The 14,177-nt window shown below is 52.6% G+C and overlaps 1 protein-coding gene and 1 long non-coding RNA gene across 6 annotated transcripts in view; one reads left to right on the forward strand and one right to left on the reverse strand.

Annotated features, from left to right (window-relative positions):
* The window catches only part of LOC139032439 (uncharacterized), an 80,765-nt gene extending 73,782 nt beyond the window's left edge, over nucleotides 1–6,983 (reverse strand). The window contains exon 1 of the long non-coding RNA XR_011484976.1: nucleotides 6,814–6,983. This is a non-coding gene — a long non-coding RNA (uncharacterized lncRNA). The remainder of the gene's footprint in view (nucleotides 1–6,813) is intronic.
* Nucleotides 1,319–14,177, forward strand: part of PTCH1 (patched 1) — a 69,511-nt gene continuing 56,652 nt past the window's right edge. For 2 of the 5 annotated variants that reach the window (XM_020894253.2, XM_020894254.2), the window contains exons 1-2: nucleotides 8,582–9,695; nucleotides 11,471–11,663. In XM_020894253.2, the coding sequence (XP_020749912.1) occupies nucleotides 9,489–9,695; nucleotides 11,471–11,663 (400 nt within the window). In that variant the 5' untranslated portion in view covers nucleotides 8,582–9,488. Of the gene's footprint in view, nucleotides 1,407–8,581; nucleotides 9,696–10,689; nucleotides 10,773–11,470; nucleotides 11,664–12,215; nucleotides 12,302–14,177 lie in introns of those variants that run through there. The other 3 variants (XM_020894255.2, XM_020894257.2, XM_020894256.2) reach the window with 3 other exon arrangements.

Genomic DNA, 14,177 nt, shown 5'->3' on the forward strand with positions numbered 1-14,177 from the left:
AACAGTTTCAGGAACTTTCGTTACCCCTTCCCCCTGTATCTATAATTCATCTTTATTCAAAACGGGGTTCATTTAAAATAGCACCTTTCAGCGGTCTGAATGTGAAACAGTTTACCCTGCAGGTTTGAGTAGATTAAACATTGCAGCCGAGTCTCTCCTGAATAGGACTTTCCATTTAGGGTAAGAGCCTGAGAGCCACAGCACTTCCGTCTAGCCCAATCACCCAAGCTGGCCTCGTTTGGGAAGGCAGCGTGGGTGGGAGCGTTTGGGTGGCATACCCCAAAAACCACAGTAATTGGAAGGGAAAAGAGCAAATATCAATTAGTGATTCCTCAGCCAGCTACCAATCTTGGCTTCCAAGGGATTCCACGTTAGTCTTACTTCAGAAGTAACAGCTTCCCAGGGACCTCCGACAGACGCTGCACGAATCCACATACATCTTAGTACACTGAACATTTCCCCGGGGAGACTCTTGTTATCTGCCCGGCTTCCCTGGCTCTCTGCCTCCCTGTCAGCCTGTGGGCCTGTCAACCAGAACGCTCCCAGCTTCTCGGGGCTTCCGTGGGAATGTGAGCGGGAAAGGGCTTTGAGAACTGAAGACAGGAAGGTGGTGTTCCTCTGTAGCGCTCTCTCAGGGCACCCCTCATTTCCCGGAGCGCCGGGGATGCTAAAATGAGCTTCCCTGCTCCCCCCAGCACCGCCCACTCGGGGGTTTGGGCAAGTGGCTATTTGTTAGCAAATAACGAGTGTGGGGTTGGGGAGCAGTAGGTGCGGAAGGCGAGATGTTGAGCGGAGACCCCCCGCCCGGCGGCCCCCCGCAGACAGAGCCGCAGGGGGCGGGGAGGGGCGGCAGGGGCTCGGCGGAGCTCGCTCGGCGGGGCGCCTCCCAGGAAGGCGGGGAGGGGAGCGCCTGTTTACCCAGGAGGGCTGTGCTGATAGCACGTTCCTCTAGTTTACTTTGCTTTCCTTGAGTTTATTGTAAAGGGGTAAAGTTTTCGGATCTGTCACGTGACCCTGACAGGTCCTGCCTATGGCGCGGCAGACCACCCACGCCGAGGGCCATGGAACTGCTTAATAGAAACAGGCTTGTAATTGTGAGTCCGCGCCGCACTCCGCCGAAAGCCTCCGGCGGCCCAGCGCGTCGGGGTTTTTACACTTTCCGTTCCTTTTGTAAAGACGGAGGAGGAGGAGGAGAAGACGAAGACGAAGAAAAAGACGACGACAGGGAAGACAAAGAGATCTGCGGCGACAAGACTAGGGGGAGACGAGGGAAGACGGGAAGAAGACGGAGGAGCAGAGGACCAGGAAAGGGGGGCACGGGGGGGAAAGGAATTGATGTGAAATCCAAGCGCAGCATCCGCGCCATCGGCACCCGCGCTCCGGGCAGGGCTTGACGGCCGGCTATGGTGAGTGCAGCCGGCTCGGCCGCCGCCGCCACCTCGCCCTCGCGCGGCGTGCGCCCCGGGAACGCGGGATTGCGGGGACGGGCGGGCGGGCGGGGCGGGCGGCGCGCCGGGGCCGCGGGGCTGGGTGGGCTGCGCCGGCGGGGCTCAGGGACGCCGGCCCGCGCCTCCAGGCTGGCTCGCTCGCTCGCACGCTCCGGGCCCCCGCCCCCCGAGGCCGGCCCCGCGGGGCGGGGAGGGGGCTGTCTGCGGCGGGCCCGGCCGGGGAACGGCTCCGAGGGGAATTCTCACGGAGGGGGTCGCCTGGGATCCCATTTTCACGCTTGAAAGGGTCGCCACCTTGGCTTCCGCTCATCAGCCTGGTGGTGGCTACTGACTGCCAGCGGAGGCTGAGCGCTGGGGATGGAGGGCTGGTCCGAAGAGTGACAGCGCCGGGGGGAGGGTGCGGGCCGGGAGCGCGCGCACCCGGGCGAGTTCTCTAGTTTCCCGGGAGCTCGGGGAGGTCTGCCCGAGGGGCTGGGCGTACGTTCCCGCATCCCTACCGCGTCCTCGGCACCTGAGCCGGGACTCTGAGTGGGACACCCAGGGCTAGGAGAGAAGTACCTTATCAAAACCCGGAGCGCAAACATCCTTCTCCCGGTCGCCGTTGGTGGGAATAAGGGCCAAGGGGGCTTTCCTGGATTCAGGAAGGGGCCACGGGTAGGAGAGGTATGTGTTGACTCTTGCACCCACGGAATTGGGCATTCTGGTGCCTGCCAACCATTTAAAAGGTGGGCGGCTAGCCCGGTGCTGAGATGGCTAAGTAGGGCCTGAGGGGGATCCCTGAGGTGGGCCAGACTGATCCAAAGCCATATAGACCTGATGCCAACCATGGGACCACAAGACCTCCAGAGACTGTACCTCGGAGCTGACATATACTGTGTCTTCAGGTATTAAGTTCCTGCTAAACATGACTCCTACTTGGTGGATGAGAATAAACTCCAAATTTTCAGATCTCGATTTCCATCACCTAAGAACCATATGGATTGTTGTCTATGGAAGACACCTAGAGACCTCTGTTTTCATAGACATGGGAGAGAAGACCATCTTCTTCCCTTTCTAGCCTTCCTTCCTCTCTAGGGAGGAACCATATGAAAGAACAGGAGCTAATAATAAAAACCCACTATGGGTGGTTCTAAGTTTTTAATACTTTGATACTGAGGTTTTGAACTCCTACAATAGTCCTGTTTTCAACGTTTTGTGTGTTCGATTTTTTTTTTTTTTTGGCTCCAGTAGTTCAACATGCAATTAATTGCCTCTACAAAGAAAGACAATGCCTTTTGGTGTCACCCTTTGTTACTGTAACTTATTATTTCTGGGTGGTATAAATTGTTGCCTCAGGTGCATTGTGTACCCATGTTGTTAAACAAGGGCTTTCAGTTGTGAGTTTGTGTGTGTTCCAGTTGTCACCCAGCTTCCTCCCACAAGACTGTGTTTCACAGCCTTTAGCCTTTGAGTCTAAGACCTTTTTCTTTTAAAATGTTGAATCAAGGTAGACACCCATGGGCTCGTTCTCAATTTGGGGTATTAGCTTCATTTCAAACTCACTGAGAAGTGTATCTAATTTCTGGTTATAACCTAGTCATAATGTAACAAGCTATTTGAATAGGAATTAGCACCATTTGGAATTATTTTGTGAAAAAATGACTTTTTAAAAAATTATCTTCAACTTTCTCCAGATAGAAAAACTAATGAGGCAAATCAATATAGATTGAATGGATTAAAATATCGGTCTTCCCTATTTTGTCTTTTCTCTCTCTCTCTCACACACACACACCTTTTATTTTCTCCCGCCTCTGCCACAGTGTATAAAGCCCTATTGAGACATGTAGGCGTGATGTGTAAACCGGATTAGCAGTATGAAAGAAAGACACACAATAAGCTGGAATTGTTTTACTTCCCTTTCATTTCTCATGCCTATATCTCTAATAAATTTGTTGCTCCAGCAGTGGGTCAAAGGGATCATGTTGCTCAGCTTCTTTTTCATGCAAGACCCAATGGCAGAGATCACCGAAATGAATGGTGTGCCTTCTGCCAAATGCAGAGTTTGATATGGATATATTAGATGGGGAGATAGAGACAAGGAGAGAGATGGAGAATGTTTGAAGTTTGGGACTTTCCAGAATACATCTCTATCTCTTAAAGTAATGTAGCTAAGAAGATATATAGGCAAGGGAAGAAATAAATATAAGGGTCAATGCTGTTTTCTTTCAAGTTCATTGTAGACTGAGCATTTTCTCTGCAGTTAGTGACATTGCCAGCAAGAGAATACCAATAGCTTTGGCAGAAAGTCTAAGTCCCTTTTACGCAGAAAGTCTAAGTCCCTTTTCCAAATTAGTATGTGTACCTGGAGTAATAAACGTGAAGATTTCCGGGACCTTCTCGGGACATCTCCTTCTACCACCACCACCAGCCCCCCCCCCCAACCCCCCCACCAAGCTCACTGCAAGCACAAAAAAAAAAAAAAAAAAGCCAGTGCTCCTGGGTTTGTGCTGTAGACCCCTCATTTACTCTTTTGTAGAATTGGGAGCAGCTTCCCATTAAAGGAGATCAGGGGTAATTAGCAGCATTATTTTGACAAGTTGGCTAGAGCTGTTCCCTTTCCTCCAGTTCTGGGGAGGGGGGAATACGGGAGGAAACAAGGTTGAAGGGAGAAGGGGAGGGGAGTCATACTTAAGGGGGTTACATTCTGGGGCTGTTGAATTGGTTTTTTCCCTCCCCCTTTTAGACTCATTTTCTACCATCACCTTTAAGCAAATACAAAAGCTGCCAATGAGGAAATAATAAGGCATTCTTAGGAAGCCAAAAAATGGCTTGAATTGAGTCAACTCTTATCCAAGTTACCTGCTTTGAACTGCTCAGGTTCTGGCCCATCACTCACATCCAGTACCCTGGGCTCTCCATCCACAAATAGAATATCACTTTAAATCCCCAATTCTCTCCCCATCGAAGCCTCTCCACAGGAATACTTGTGGGACTTAATGTAATGTTTGCAATTCTTTGCATTTGTGGAAAAGAGTATTAAGCTCAGTAGAAAAAATTATAACATGGCCCAAAGGTCAAATTACTAGAATACATCTACTCCTCCATTCATTTGCACTCTGCAGATATTAGCTAAATTACATTAGATTTTAAAGACCTAATTAGTTGGATCTGAGAAACCAGTGAAAAGTCAAGTTCCAGTGTGGTTTCTCATTACTTCACCAAGTGCAGCTCCCACAGTTTCTTATCACTGGAATGTCCAAACACAAAGGGCAGATGTTTTATTTCAGTGTCATCATTGGGATAATCAGATGTCATTTTTGAGATGTGTGTGGTGTGACCATGGTTATTTGAATATTGGAGTAAAGATATGAAGGAATCATATTTTAAGAGTCTAAGTAATGTGTTTTGAAAACTACAAATTCCAATGAAGTCTTGGATCATGACAGGGAGACCAAAATGACAACTGATGCACTGAGATGGACTTTACTTGGAAAGGGAAAACGGGACACTCAAGAAAGAGGGCCAGCAACTCCTGCTGGTTGAAAAGGCACCAGGCGTCTCACTTGTTCAGTGCAGAAAGGCCACTAAAGAGATTTTTCCCAGCAGACACCTTTGCAGCCCTGGCTCCTCCTGTCAGCCTCCTCTCAGGTCTGGAGAATCCTGGTTGAAGTTAACAAACCCGGTGTGGCGCAGCGGAGCCCTGCGCAGGGCATGCATATTAAAGCCGACAATGCTTACAAATGTAAATAAGGCCAGATTGATTAGGAACAACATTATCGCTGGGAATGTCGAACTCACATGCATCAGCAATGAGGCAAATTGGGGGCAGCCTCAACCCTGACCACCCAAGTAGAGCAGGCTTTTACACTGGCTCCTCTTCCTTTCTTAAAACGTTACAGAAACAAGGCCAATTAGATCCTCAAAGTAATTCATCTCCGTGTATGAAAAAAGCAGACCACAGGGGAAGCGGCCAGTGGGGGTGGGGAGATTAAGATAGAGCTTGTTAGAGCCCAGCCTGGGGATTGCTGTCCTGGAACCCATGGTAGAATTTACAGGCCGAGACTATTGTCTGAGATACTGAAAAGTTAACCTATCAAACAGCGGGTGAGGGGGCTAAGGGAGCTGAAAACCCCAGAGATCAGTGTTCAGAACGTTTAGGAATTAAGTCAAACCCAGGGAAATGAACCCGAGTGAAAGAGGTTTTGTCATTGAAATGGTGTACATGTAGCTGCGTGGAGAGTAATAGGAAATCGTTATGTGTGCATAGCTTATCATTTCATTTTAGAATTCCATAATCTATACTGAAATTGCAATAAAGGAAAAACTAAAGTTTTGGTCTAAAACATTGTATAGAATTTCGTAAAGAAAAACATAGCACCCTGCCTATAGCTACATGGTTACCTTTGCCACACAGCAAGCCTCAAATATAAGACTGACGTGTCTTTTTAGGGGTACCACCCCAAAACCTTTAAAAATTAATTTCCATCGGCACGCACAAAACGGTTTGACTTGAAACGTCAGTAGAACCATTCAGTGAAAAAAACCAGAATAATATATCACGTGTTCCGATATGCTATTTACCAAACATAATAAAGACCAGGATATTGCTCAAAGATTAAGTTTGCTCTCGGTCGAGCCCATTATTCCTGCGATCTTATTTATTAACGTACTGTCATTTGAAATGTACGCTGCTTGTCTTTTCTGAATTTTCGCAACCCTTCCTAGAGCCGCGCACAAAATCACGTGCTCCTTCGGAGTTTTAAGTTTTGAATTTACGCGCTGGTCGGGTACTCAGGTCCTCCTCCGGATCTCAGACACTTCTACACTCTTTGTCTCTTAATTCTGCAGAACACCCCATCCAGCCCAGGGTACCGCACGCGTTTCGCCAGTCTGGGATTCAGAGGGCAGGGCCTCCCAGTGAAACCAGGAAGGAGAAAAGGCTAGAGGGAGGGTGGTGAGGCTGGTAGGGAGGAGGAGAAAAAAAAGGGAGGGTGAAAGAGGAAGGAGAAAGGAAAGGGGAGATTGAAAGAAGGAGGGAGGGGGGGGCCGCCGAAGAGGAAGTAAGGCGGCGGGGAGGGCTGGCCGACTGGCCCCCTGCGGGAGCCGCGTGGGCCGCCCGGGTGGCCGGCGCGCCCGGCTGCAGTTCCTTTCGGGACGGGGCCGCTGAATGGGAAGGGACCCGAGCGATAAGCTATTGGCCGACCACGAGGAGGCCGCGCAGGCATTGGACGACCTAAGGGGGCCGGACCGCCTTCAGGAATGTACTACGGCGCGTCCGGCACGTCCGTCCGCGCCGGTGGGGCGTGCGCCTCCCTTGGGCTCCCGGGAGCCAGCGCTGGAGACTTGGAGCCCGCCTGGTGCTAGCCAAGCGCATCCAGTTCCCTACCTGCTAGACCAGGGTTGCGCAGGAGTGGGGAGTTCGGAGCTCGGCGCGCGCGCTAGCGGGCGCGCTCGGACACGCGCGCGCGTAATAGGCCTCCGGGCCCTTGGAGCGCGCGCCGACTGGGCCTTAAGTCACGTGGTTGCGTGGGCTCCGCCTTCTCCCCCGCTCCTCCCCCTTTCCCTCCTTCTGGGTTTCTTTCTTTCCTTTCCTTTCCTTTTCTTTCTTTCTTTTTTTTTTTTTTTCAATGAACACACACCGTGTGCATCTTAAAGCCACACTGCCCCATTTCAGGGCTTCAATCGGCTACTTGCTGCAGGGAGTGCCTCTGCAGTTCAATACTGTTTTTTAAAAAAAAAAAAGTGGCCGTGAGGGGAATCAAATACTAAAGTGAGACAGAATAGAGAGTTTGTGGGTCTGGTCTCTATTTCGCGGAGGAACTGAACTTGCAAAAGAAAAGTACTCTCCAAAAAAAAAATTTTTTTTTTTAAATAAAAATCGGAGCCGTGTAGGCACTTTACTTTGTCTCTGACCCCAGGATCCACCTCAGACTGGCAGGTTTTCTGCCCCTACGGGAAGCGAATCCCCCTGATGTCTCGGTGACACTGACTGCAGTGTCCGGACAAGTCCTCGCAATTGGCGCACAATTTGTTTCAAATGAATCCAGCATCAAAGCCTTTATTCTCCTTTATGTCACGCTACTATTAAATATAACAGGATGCGTACCAGTTTGGGGGGAAAGTTTTAAAAGATTTTAAATAAAAAGGGACTTGTAGTTAATGAAAAGGGGGGAGGGTCCAAATGAATCCAAAAATAGGAAAGCTTTTCTCTCTTTCTAAAGAAAACATTTCTGTTTCTCCGGTTGTTAAAAGGATTCTGTTGTTTCTCCTCTACAAACGTCGCATTAAAGATTCAAATAAAAACGCCTCTGCCTCCACGAGACTGCTTCTGTGTCTGGATTCCACGTTTATAAAACACTGACTCCTTCAAACCTGGACTGTGCTGCCGTGGGGTTTAGAGAGGGAAAACGGACGGGGGGGGGGGGGGGAGCGAATTTCAAGAAATGGTGGCTTTTCCCAACGTCCTTACTCTCCTCTTTAACTTTCCATTTTGTTTATCTTAATGCGAGGCGTTGTTCCCTGCGAGAGCCCAAGTCTTCTCTTTGGTTATAAAAGAAAAGAGAGAAGGGGAAAAAAAATCTGGCACACACTGGCGCACTATCCACCACCCTGTCATTATTGGTGCAGGCCTGGGAATTCAAGCTGGACCTCCCAGTATTTGCTGCAGCTTGAGGCCAAGGTGCCTCTGAAAGGGTTTTCTTTGAAGAAATTTCTGAAATTGTTTAAGCGCTTAAAAAAATATTACATTTTCCCCCGTGTCTATCGCGAGGCAAATACTCGTGTAGTGTGTGTGTGTGTGTGTGTGTGTGTGTGTGTGTGCGCGCGCGCCCGCGCGCGAGCAAAGCATCTTACAAAAAGAAGACACTGTTGAAAAGAAAAGGAATAAGAAAGAAAGGGAGGGGGAGCATTCCTTAATGGAAGTATTGCATGCGAGAAGGTTGGCGCTCTCGGAGGCTCCCCCCGAAGCCCGGGATGCACACACTGGGGTTGCCTACCTGGGTGGTCTCTCTACTTTGGTGAGCTGTTGCTAAGCAGCTAATAATAGTCATGTTTGCTGAGTAATTTCTGCCCTCCGCGAGCCAATCGCGTTGCAGAAACCCAAGCCATCTGACAGCCCCGGGGGCGGGAGCTCCAGCCTTTTTCTCTTTCGCTCGCTCTCTCCCCCTCCACCCCCTCCCCTCCTCCTCCTCTTTCTCCAAATGGAGAGAGTTCTTTTTTTTCTTCTTCCATCTCATCTATTGAATCAAGGAGCTGCTGCGGCCGCTGCCCGCTGCACACACACAGAGCGGAGTCCCCAGGTCCCGGGAGCGAGAGAGGCGCGCTGCACTGGGGCAGAATGGTCCAGCGGGTCAGCGAGGAGCACAAGAAAGCAGAGTCCGGGACCAAGCAGCCACCGAGAAGCCAACAGCCAGAGTGCGAGCAGCCCGAGCAGCAGCTTCAGGAGCCGCCACCGCCAGCAACAACCGCCGCAACTGCAGCGGCGGCAGCGGCTGCCCCGGCCCGACAGCGCTGAGACCCGCCGGGCGCCCACGGACCCCGCGGCGGCGGCTCTGCCTTTACCCTCAGCGGCCGCTCGGGCGACCCGTGAGACGCCGAGAGAGTCAGCGAGGCCGGCGGGAGCGGCGGGGATTTGCTGGCGCTTTCTGCAGTGAAGGGGTCGCGGCGCGGGGCGGGAGGCGGTAGGGGGAGTTGGGGACAGCCAGGAGCGCCGCGCGAGCGACCGAAGGACAGGCTGGCTCCACGCGCCGGCTCTCGCCCTCCGGAGAACTGGATGTGGGCAGCGGCAGCCGCAGAGACCTCGGGACCCCCGCGCAATGTGGCAATGGAAGGCGCAGGGTCTGACTCTCCGGCAGCGGCCGCGGCCGCAGCGGCAGCATCACCCGCTGTGTGAGCAGCAGCAGCGGCAGCAGCAGGTCTGTCAACCGGAGCCCCAGCCCGAACAGCCGGCGGCCAGCAGCGTCCTCGCTAGCCGAGCGCCAGGGCGCGCCGGGAGCCCGCAGCGGCGGCAGCAGCACGCCGGGCCGCCCGGGAAGCCTCGGTTCCCGCGGCGGCGGCGGCAACATGGCCTCGGCTGGTAACGCCGCCGAGCTCCAGGACCGCGGCGGCGGCGGCGGCGGCGGCAGCTGCAGCGGGGCCCCGGGCCGGCCGGCCGGTGGCGGGAGGCGCAGGCGGACCGGGGGACTGCGCCGCAACGCCGTGCCGGACTGGGACTATCTGCACCGGCCCAGCTACTGCGACGCCGCCTTCGCTCTGGAGCAGATTTCCAAGGTGCATTTCAGTCTCTCCTCTCCTCCCACTCTCTCTTCCCTCCTCTTCCTCTTTGGAATCGTCCCCGCCACACACACAGACACAGACACAGACACACACACACACACACACCTCCAAGGGGGGGGAAAAAGACAAGTGGGGATTGAAAAATTCAAACCCTCCCTCCGGTCCTGGGAGGAAAGGGATGTCGGAGGTCTGCAGGGGGTGGAGATTGCGTGTGTGTGTGTGTGTGTGTGTGTGTGTGTGTGTGTGTGTGTGTGTGTGTGTGTGTGTGTGTGTGTGTGTGTGTGTGTGTGTGTGTGTGTGTGTGTGTGTGTGTGTGTGTGTGTGTGTGTGTGTGTGTGTGTGTGTGTGTGTGTGTGTGTGTGTGTGTGTGTGTACGTACGCGCCCTCCCCAGCGTGCCTTTTCCGGAGCACTGGAAAGCGGTCCACAGTGGACCACCTCAAGAGCCGCCGCAGCGCGGCACTGCCCGATGCCCCTAAGCCCCCTCCTCCTGCGCCCCTGCCCCTATTTGCAGCCTAAACCCCTGTAATACTGCCACATTTCTTAACATCTTGGAGGGGGAGGCGGAGTGGAGAGAGGCGGAGAGAGGAGGGGGGGAGGAGGGAACCGAAATAAAGGTGGTTTCCTTTTTTGGCAGCCGGTTTTGCTTTTGTTGAGCATGAAATCTCTGCTCCCTTAAAAATTTATCCTCGGAAAAGGGCATCTCCCCTCTTCTTTTTCAATTTTTGAGCCACTTCATCTCAGAGTCTGAGGGGAAAGGGAAGTTGTAAACAAATTGCCACCTTAAATTGGCGGTGCGGGTCTGCGGACGGCCGAGTTCATTGTGTTTACGAGGTTCGCTGAAATGTGTGGAATCTGGGGAAGGCAAGCACCCAGACAGGGGCCCGCCGGGGCTGCGGCCAGCGCCGGGGAAACGCCGCCGCCGGGAACAGCCAGCACCCAGCCAGGACCCCCGACTGCGTCGGCCTGGGCTCGCCCCCTGAGCACTCGGCTACTTTTCGCGTTTAACCAGAAGGGAAGGGAGAGGAGGGAAAGATCCATGTGGCTGCCCTCTTCCGATCACAAATATTGTCGTAAGTTGCAGATGGCTGCCCCATTTCCTAATTTAGCTCACACGGCGTCTCCCAACGCCATGGAAATGCATCGCGAGTGAGCTCCGGCGCCCACGCTCACCACGTGGATTCCAATTTACTACCAAGTCGGGCGGGGGAATCAGAATGGGGGAGCCCGCCAGACATTGTTCCCAAAGCGCTCTTGTACCCAGTCCCTGCCCTCGGCGGAGCACCCCGAGAAGGGTGAAGGCTGGGGCAGAACTTGCGGGCAAGGGCGCAGTGGTTTGCTTGTTCTTAAATGGGCTCCATCGCAGGGATTACGCAGCCCCTCCCTTCCCGGACCGGTGTGAATATTTCCTGTATCGAATGGTGGTTCTCCTCACTGCCTCTGCTTCCTCTTGTTCCCGCAGTCCCCCTTCCCAGACCTTCAAGTCACTCGGGGACGCTACGCAGGCTGCGCGTGGGGGCGCCCCTGCTGTGGCCGAGGTGCAGCTCCCACGCTGCAGCCTGACTTTGATTTATGACCAGCCCCCCTCCCCCCCACGCCGCTCGCGTTTCCTCTGGCCGACCTGGGTTCCAGCCCGCAGGGCACCCCCACCTCCACCCCCCCACCCCCCGCAAATGCCGTCGCGGGATGCCGGACGGGTGCGCGCAAGCGGGCGTGGACGCGCGGCCCGCGACTCCGGGGCGCTCACTCCTGCCTTCTGCTTCATCCTCAGGGGAAAGCTACTGGCCGGAAAGCGCCGCTGTGGCTGAGAGCGAAGTTTCAAAGACTCTTATTTAAACTGGGTTGTTACATTCAAAAAAACTGCGGCAAGTTCTTGGTTGTAGGCCTCCTCATATTTGGGGCCTTCGCTGTGGGATTAAAGGCAGCTAATCTCGAGACCAACGTGGAGGAACTGTGGGTGGAAGGTAAGAAACTCCGTGCCCGCCGCGGCGCCCTCGTCCCCCCAACCCGGGCCCCCTTCCCTTCCTTCCAATTGATAAAGATATTTGCCAGCATACACCTAGATCCTTTCTATGAAGAGCGAAAACCCCCTGCCCGCACCAGGGGGAATTGTTTATTGTTTGGGCGCCTGGCCAGGAGCCAGGCCCGCCCGACAAAGGCCGCGCTGTAATCTACTCAGGGAGCTGCGCTTTGCGAGGTGTTGTGGGAGAGAGTGGCGAGGGCGGGCCGGCGGGGGCGCACGGGGCCCCTCCGCGGGACAGACCACTCCGCTCGGCCGGGGGGCCCCCAGGTCCAGCCGCCACCGCCGCTCGCCTCCGCCGCGCGCCCAGACGCGGCCAGAGGAAGGCGTCTGCGCTCCCTGCTCGCGTCCTCAGCTTCCTTCCCTCCCCCACCCCCACCCACGGCGTCCAAAGAGAAAGGAGGGTGGGGGCAGAGAGAGGCCACCCCTCCGGCTGGAGGGAGTGTGCGCGCCCCCGGCGGCCGCGGCCGCCGCGCGGAGGGCGGGGGGCGGGAGCTACGCGGGCCTGCGGAGGCGGCGGCGTGTGTGGTCCTGTTTTTGGACAGCTTTCAACTCTTGGGGAAAAAAAACATTTGTCTCAAGGTACAAAAAAGGGGGGGTGGGGGAAAAGGAGTTGAAAAAAACAGTAAAGCACAGACTGGAACGCTTGTTTGCAAAGTAGATTAATGTTTCCTCGCGGGTGGGGGCTTTTAAAATGGAATTATTCTGGGAGAAGGCAGTGTTTTGCAGGCTGAGAGAATTTTAAAAAATGTGTTTTAAGAACGCGGGTTTGGAGGGAGGGGCCATAGGAGCTCTCCAAGGGTTCTGCCAGTCTTTTATCCACATTCCTCAATTTGGGGGTTCTTGAAGTCTTTTTTTTTTCAAGTGGTTGTAAATTTAAAATAGATCACACACAGAGACAAACGCCGCCACCGCTGACGGAAACATTTTACATTCTTTTTGTAAACCTCTTTGATTCAGGGGTTTTGTTTGGGGCGGGGGGGAGGGAAGGGAGTTGTTTTTGTTTTCTGTTGTTTTATTTTTTCTTTTTGGAACGTAACATTGTTGGTGTTTGGGAACATTTAATCCCTGAACACTACCTAGGGAATCTCTTACAATAAGGTGGGAGAGATGGGTTGAGGTAATTATGGAGATACTTCAAACTGAATATCTGAGGCATTCCTAGTGATATCTAAGACAAAATGTGGAAGCCTAAGAGTACATGCATAATTGCCTAATTGACTCCTCTTCAGAATAGTCTTGGAGACCTAGCCTTGGAGAATATTAAATCTTGCCTTGTTTGTGAAGATTCAGCTTTCAGTGTTTTGCAAGCATATGGTGGAGTCTTTAGTTGAGAAGTGACAATTAAAATAATAGTCCAAATAATTAAGACCAGAAAACATTCTTGCCTTAAGTAGCTTGGTAATTAATACAACAGTGTTCTTTGGACTGAATCCATGGGGTAATTTACCTCAACTCAGCGCCTCATTGTCATTAGTAGATAAAAGAAGGGTTTTATTAAGCACATATATTGTCTTAACAGCAAGTTTACTGTGCATCTGTAATACAGGTCCTAGCACAGTGCTGGGCTCTGAAAGGGACACTGAAGATGTGAGACACTCCCTGTGCACAAAATCACACACTTAAAACTATTAGAGTTGAATGTCAGACTTGCATTAAATTTGAAAGTTAAATCGCAAAGGAAAAAACCTTCCATGGAGGTAGTGAGGCAAATTAGGGCAACCTAGAGCAGAGGAGGGAGAGAGTTCTAAGCAGAATCTCAGAAAAGGGGTCAAACAAAGGCCCAAGCTGAGCGGACAGCAGCAGTGGGAGGCCCCCTGTGTGGCAGGGATAGAGTGCAGTAGCTCATTGGGGCCCTGGACCATTCAGAAATGATGTGATTGGCTAGACTGTGGGGCGCTACCCTAGGTTCTAGGGCAGAGCAAGAGATGAGTAAATTTCCCTTTCTGCTACTTGGACCAACAAACTTGTTGGATGTCAATGATGATGACAAAAGACCATATCTTGTTGTTTTGAGCAAGTCTTGCCAATAGATTTTTAATAAGTTTGTAGACAACTAATGTTAACTTATTTGTGTGTGTGTGTGTGTGTGTTAGTTCAGCTCAGTCGTGTCCAACTCTTTGTGACCTCATGGACTGTAGCCCGCCAGGCTCCTCTGTCCATGGAATTCTCCAGGCAAGAATACTGGAGTGGGTAGCCACTCCCTTCTCCAGGGCATCTTCCCAACCCAGGAATCAAACCCAGGTCTCCTGCATTACAGGCAGATTATTTACCATCTGAGGTACCAGGGAAGCCCCCACTTATTTGCATAACATTGTATAAATATTTTTAGAAGCAACTATGTTTGTGCATTACATAACTCATTTCAAGTCCTGGGAGGAGAAACATGCTGGGGTTCTAGCTTAGTGATAGAGTCCTGGGGAACGACACACCTGAGATAAGACTCACTGTGCCTACT

The sequence above is a fragment of the Odocoileus virginianus genome, chromosome 31 (assembly GCF_023699985.2).
Source record: "Odocoileus virginianus isolate 20LAN1187 ecotype Illinois chromosome 31, Ovbor_1.2, whole genome shotgun sequence".
Lineage (NCBI taxonomy): Eukaryota > Metazoa > Chordata > Mammalia > Artiodactyla > Cervidae > Odocoileus > Odocoileus virginianus.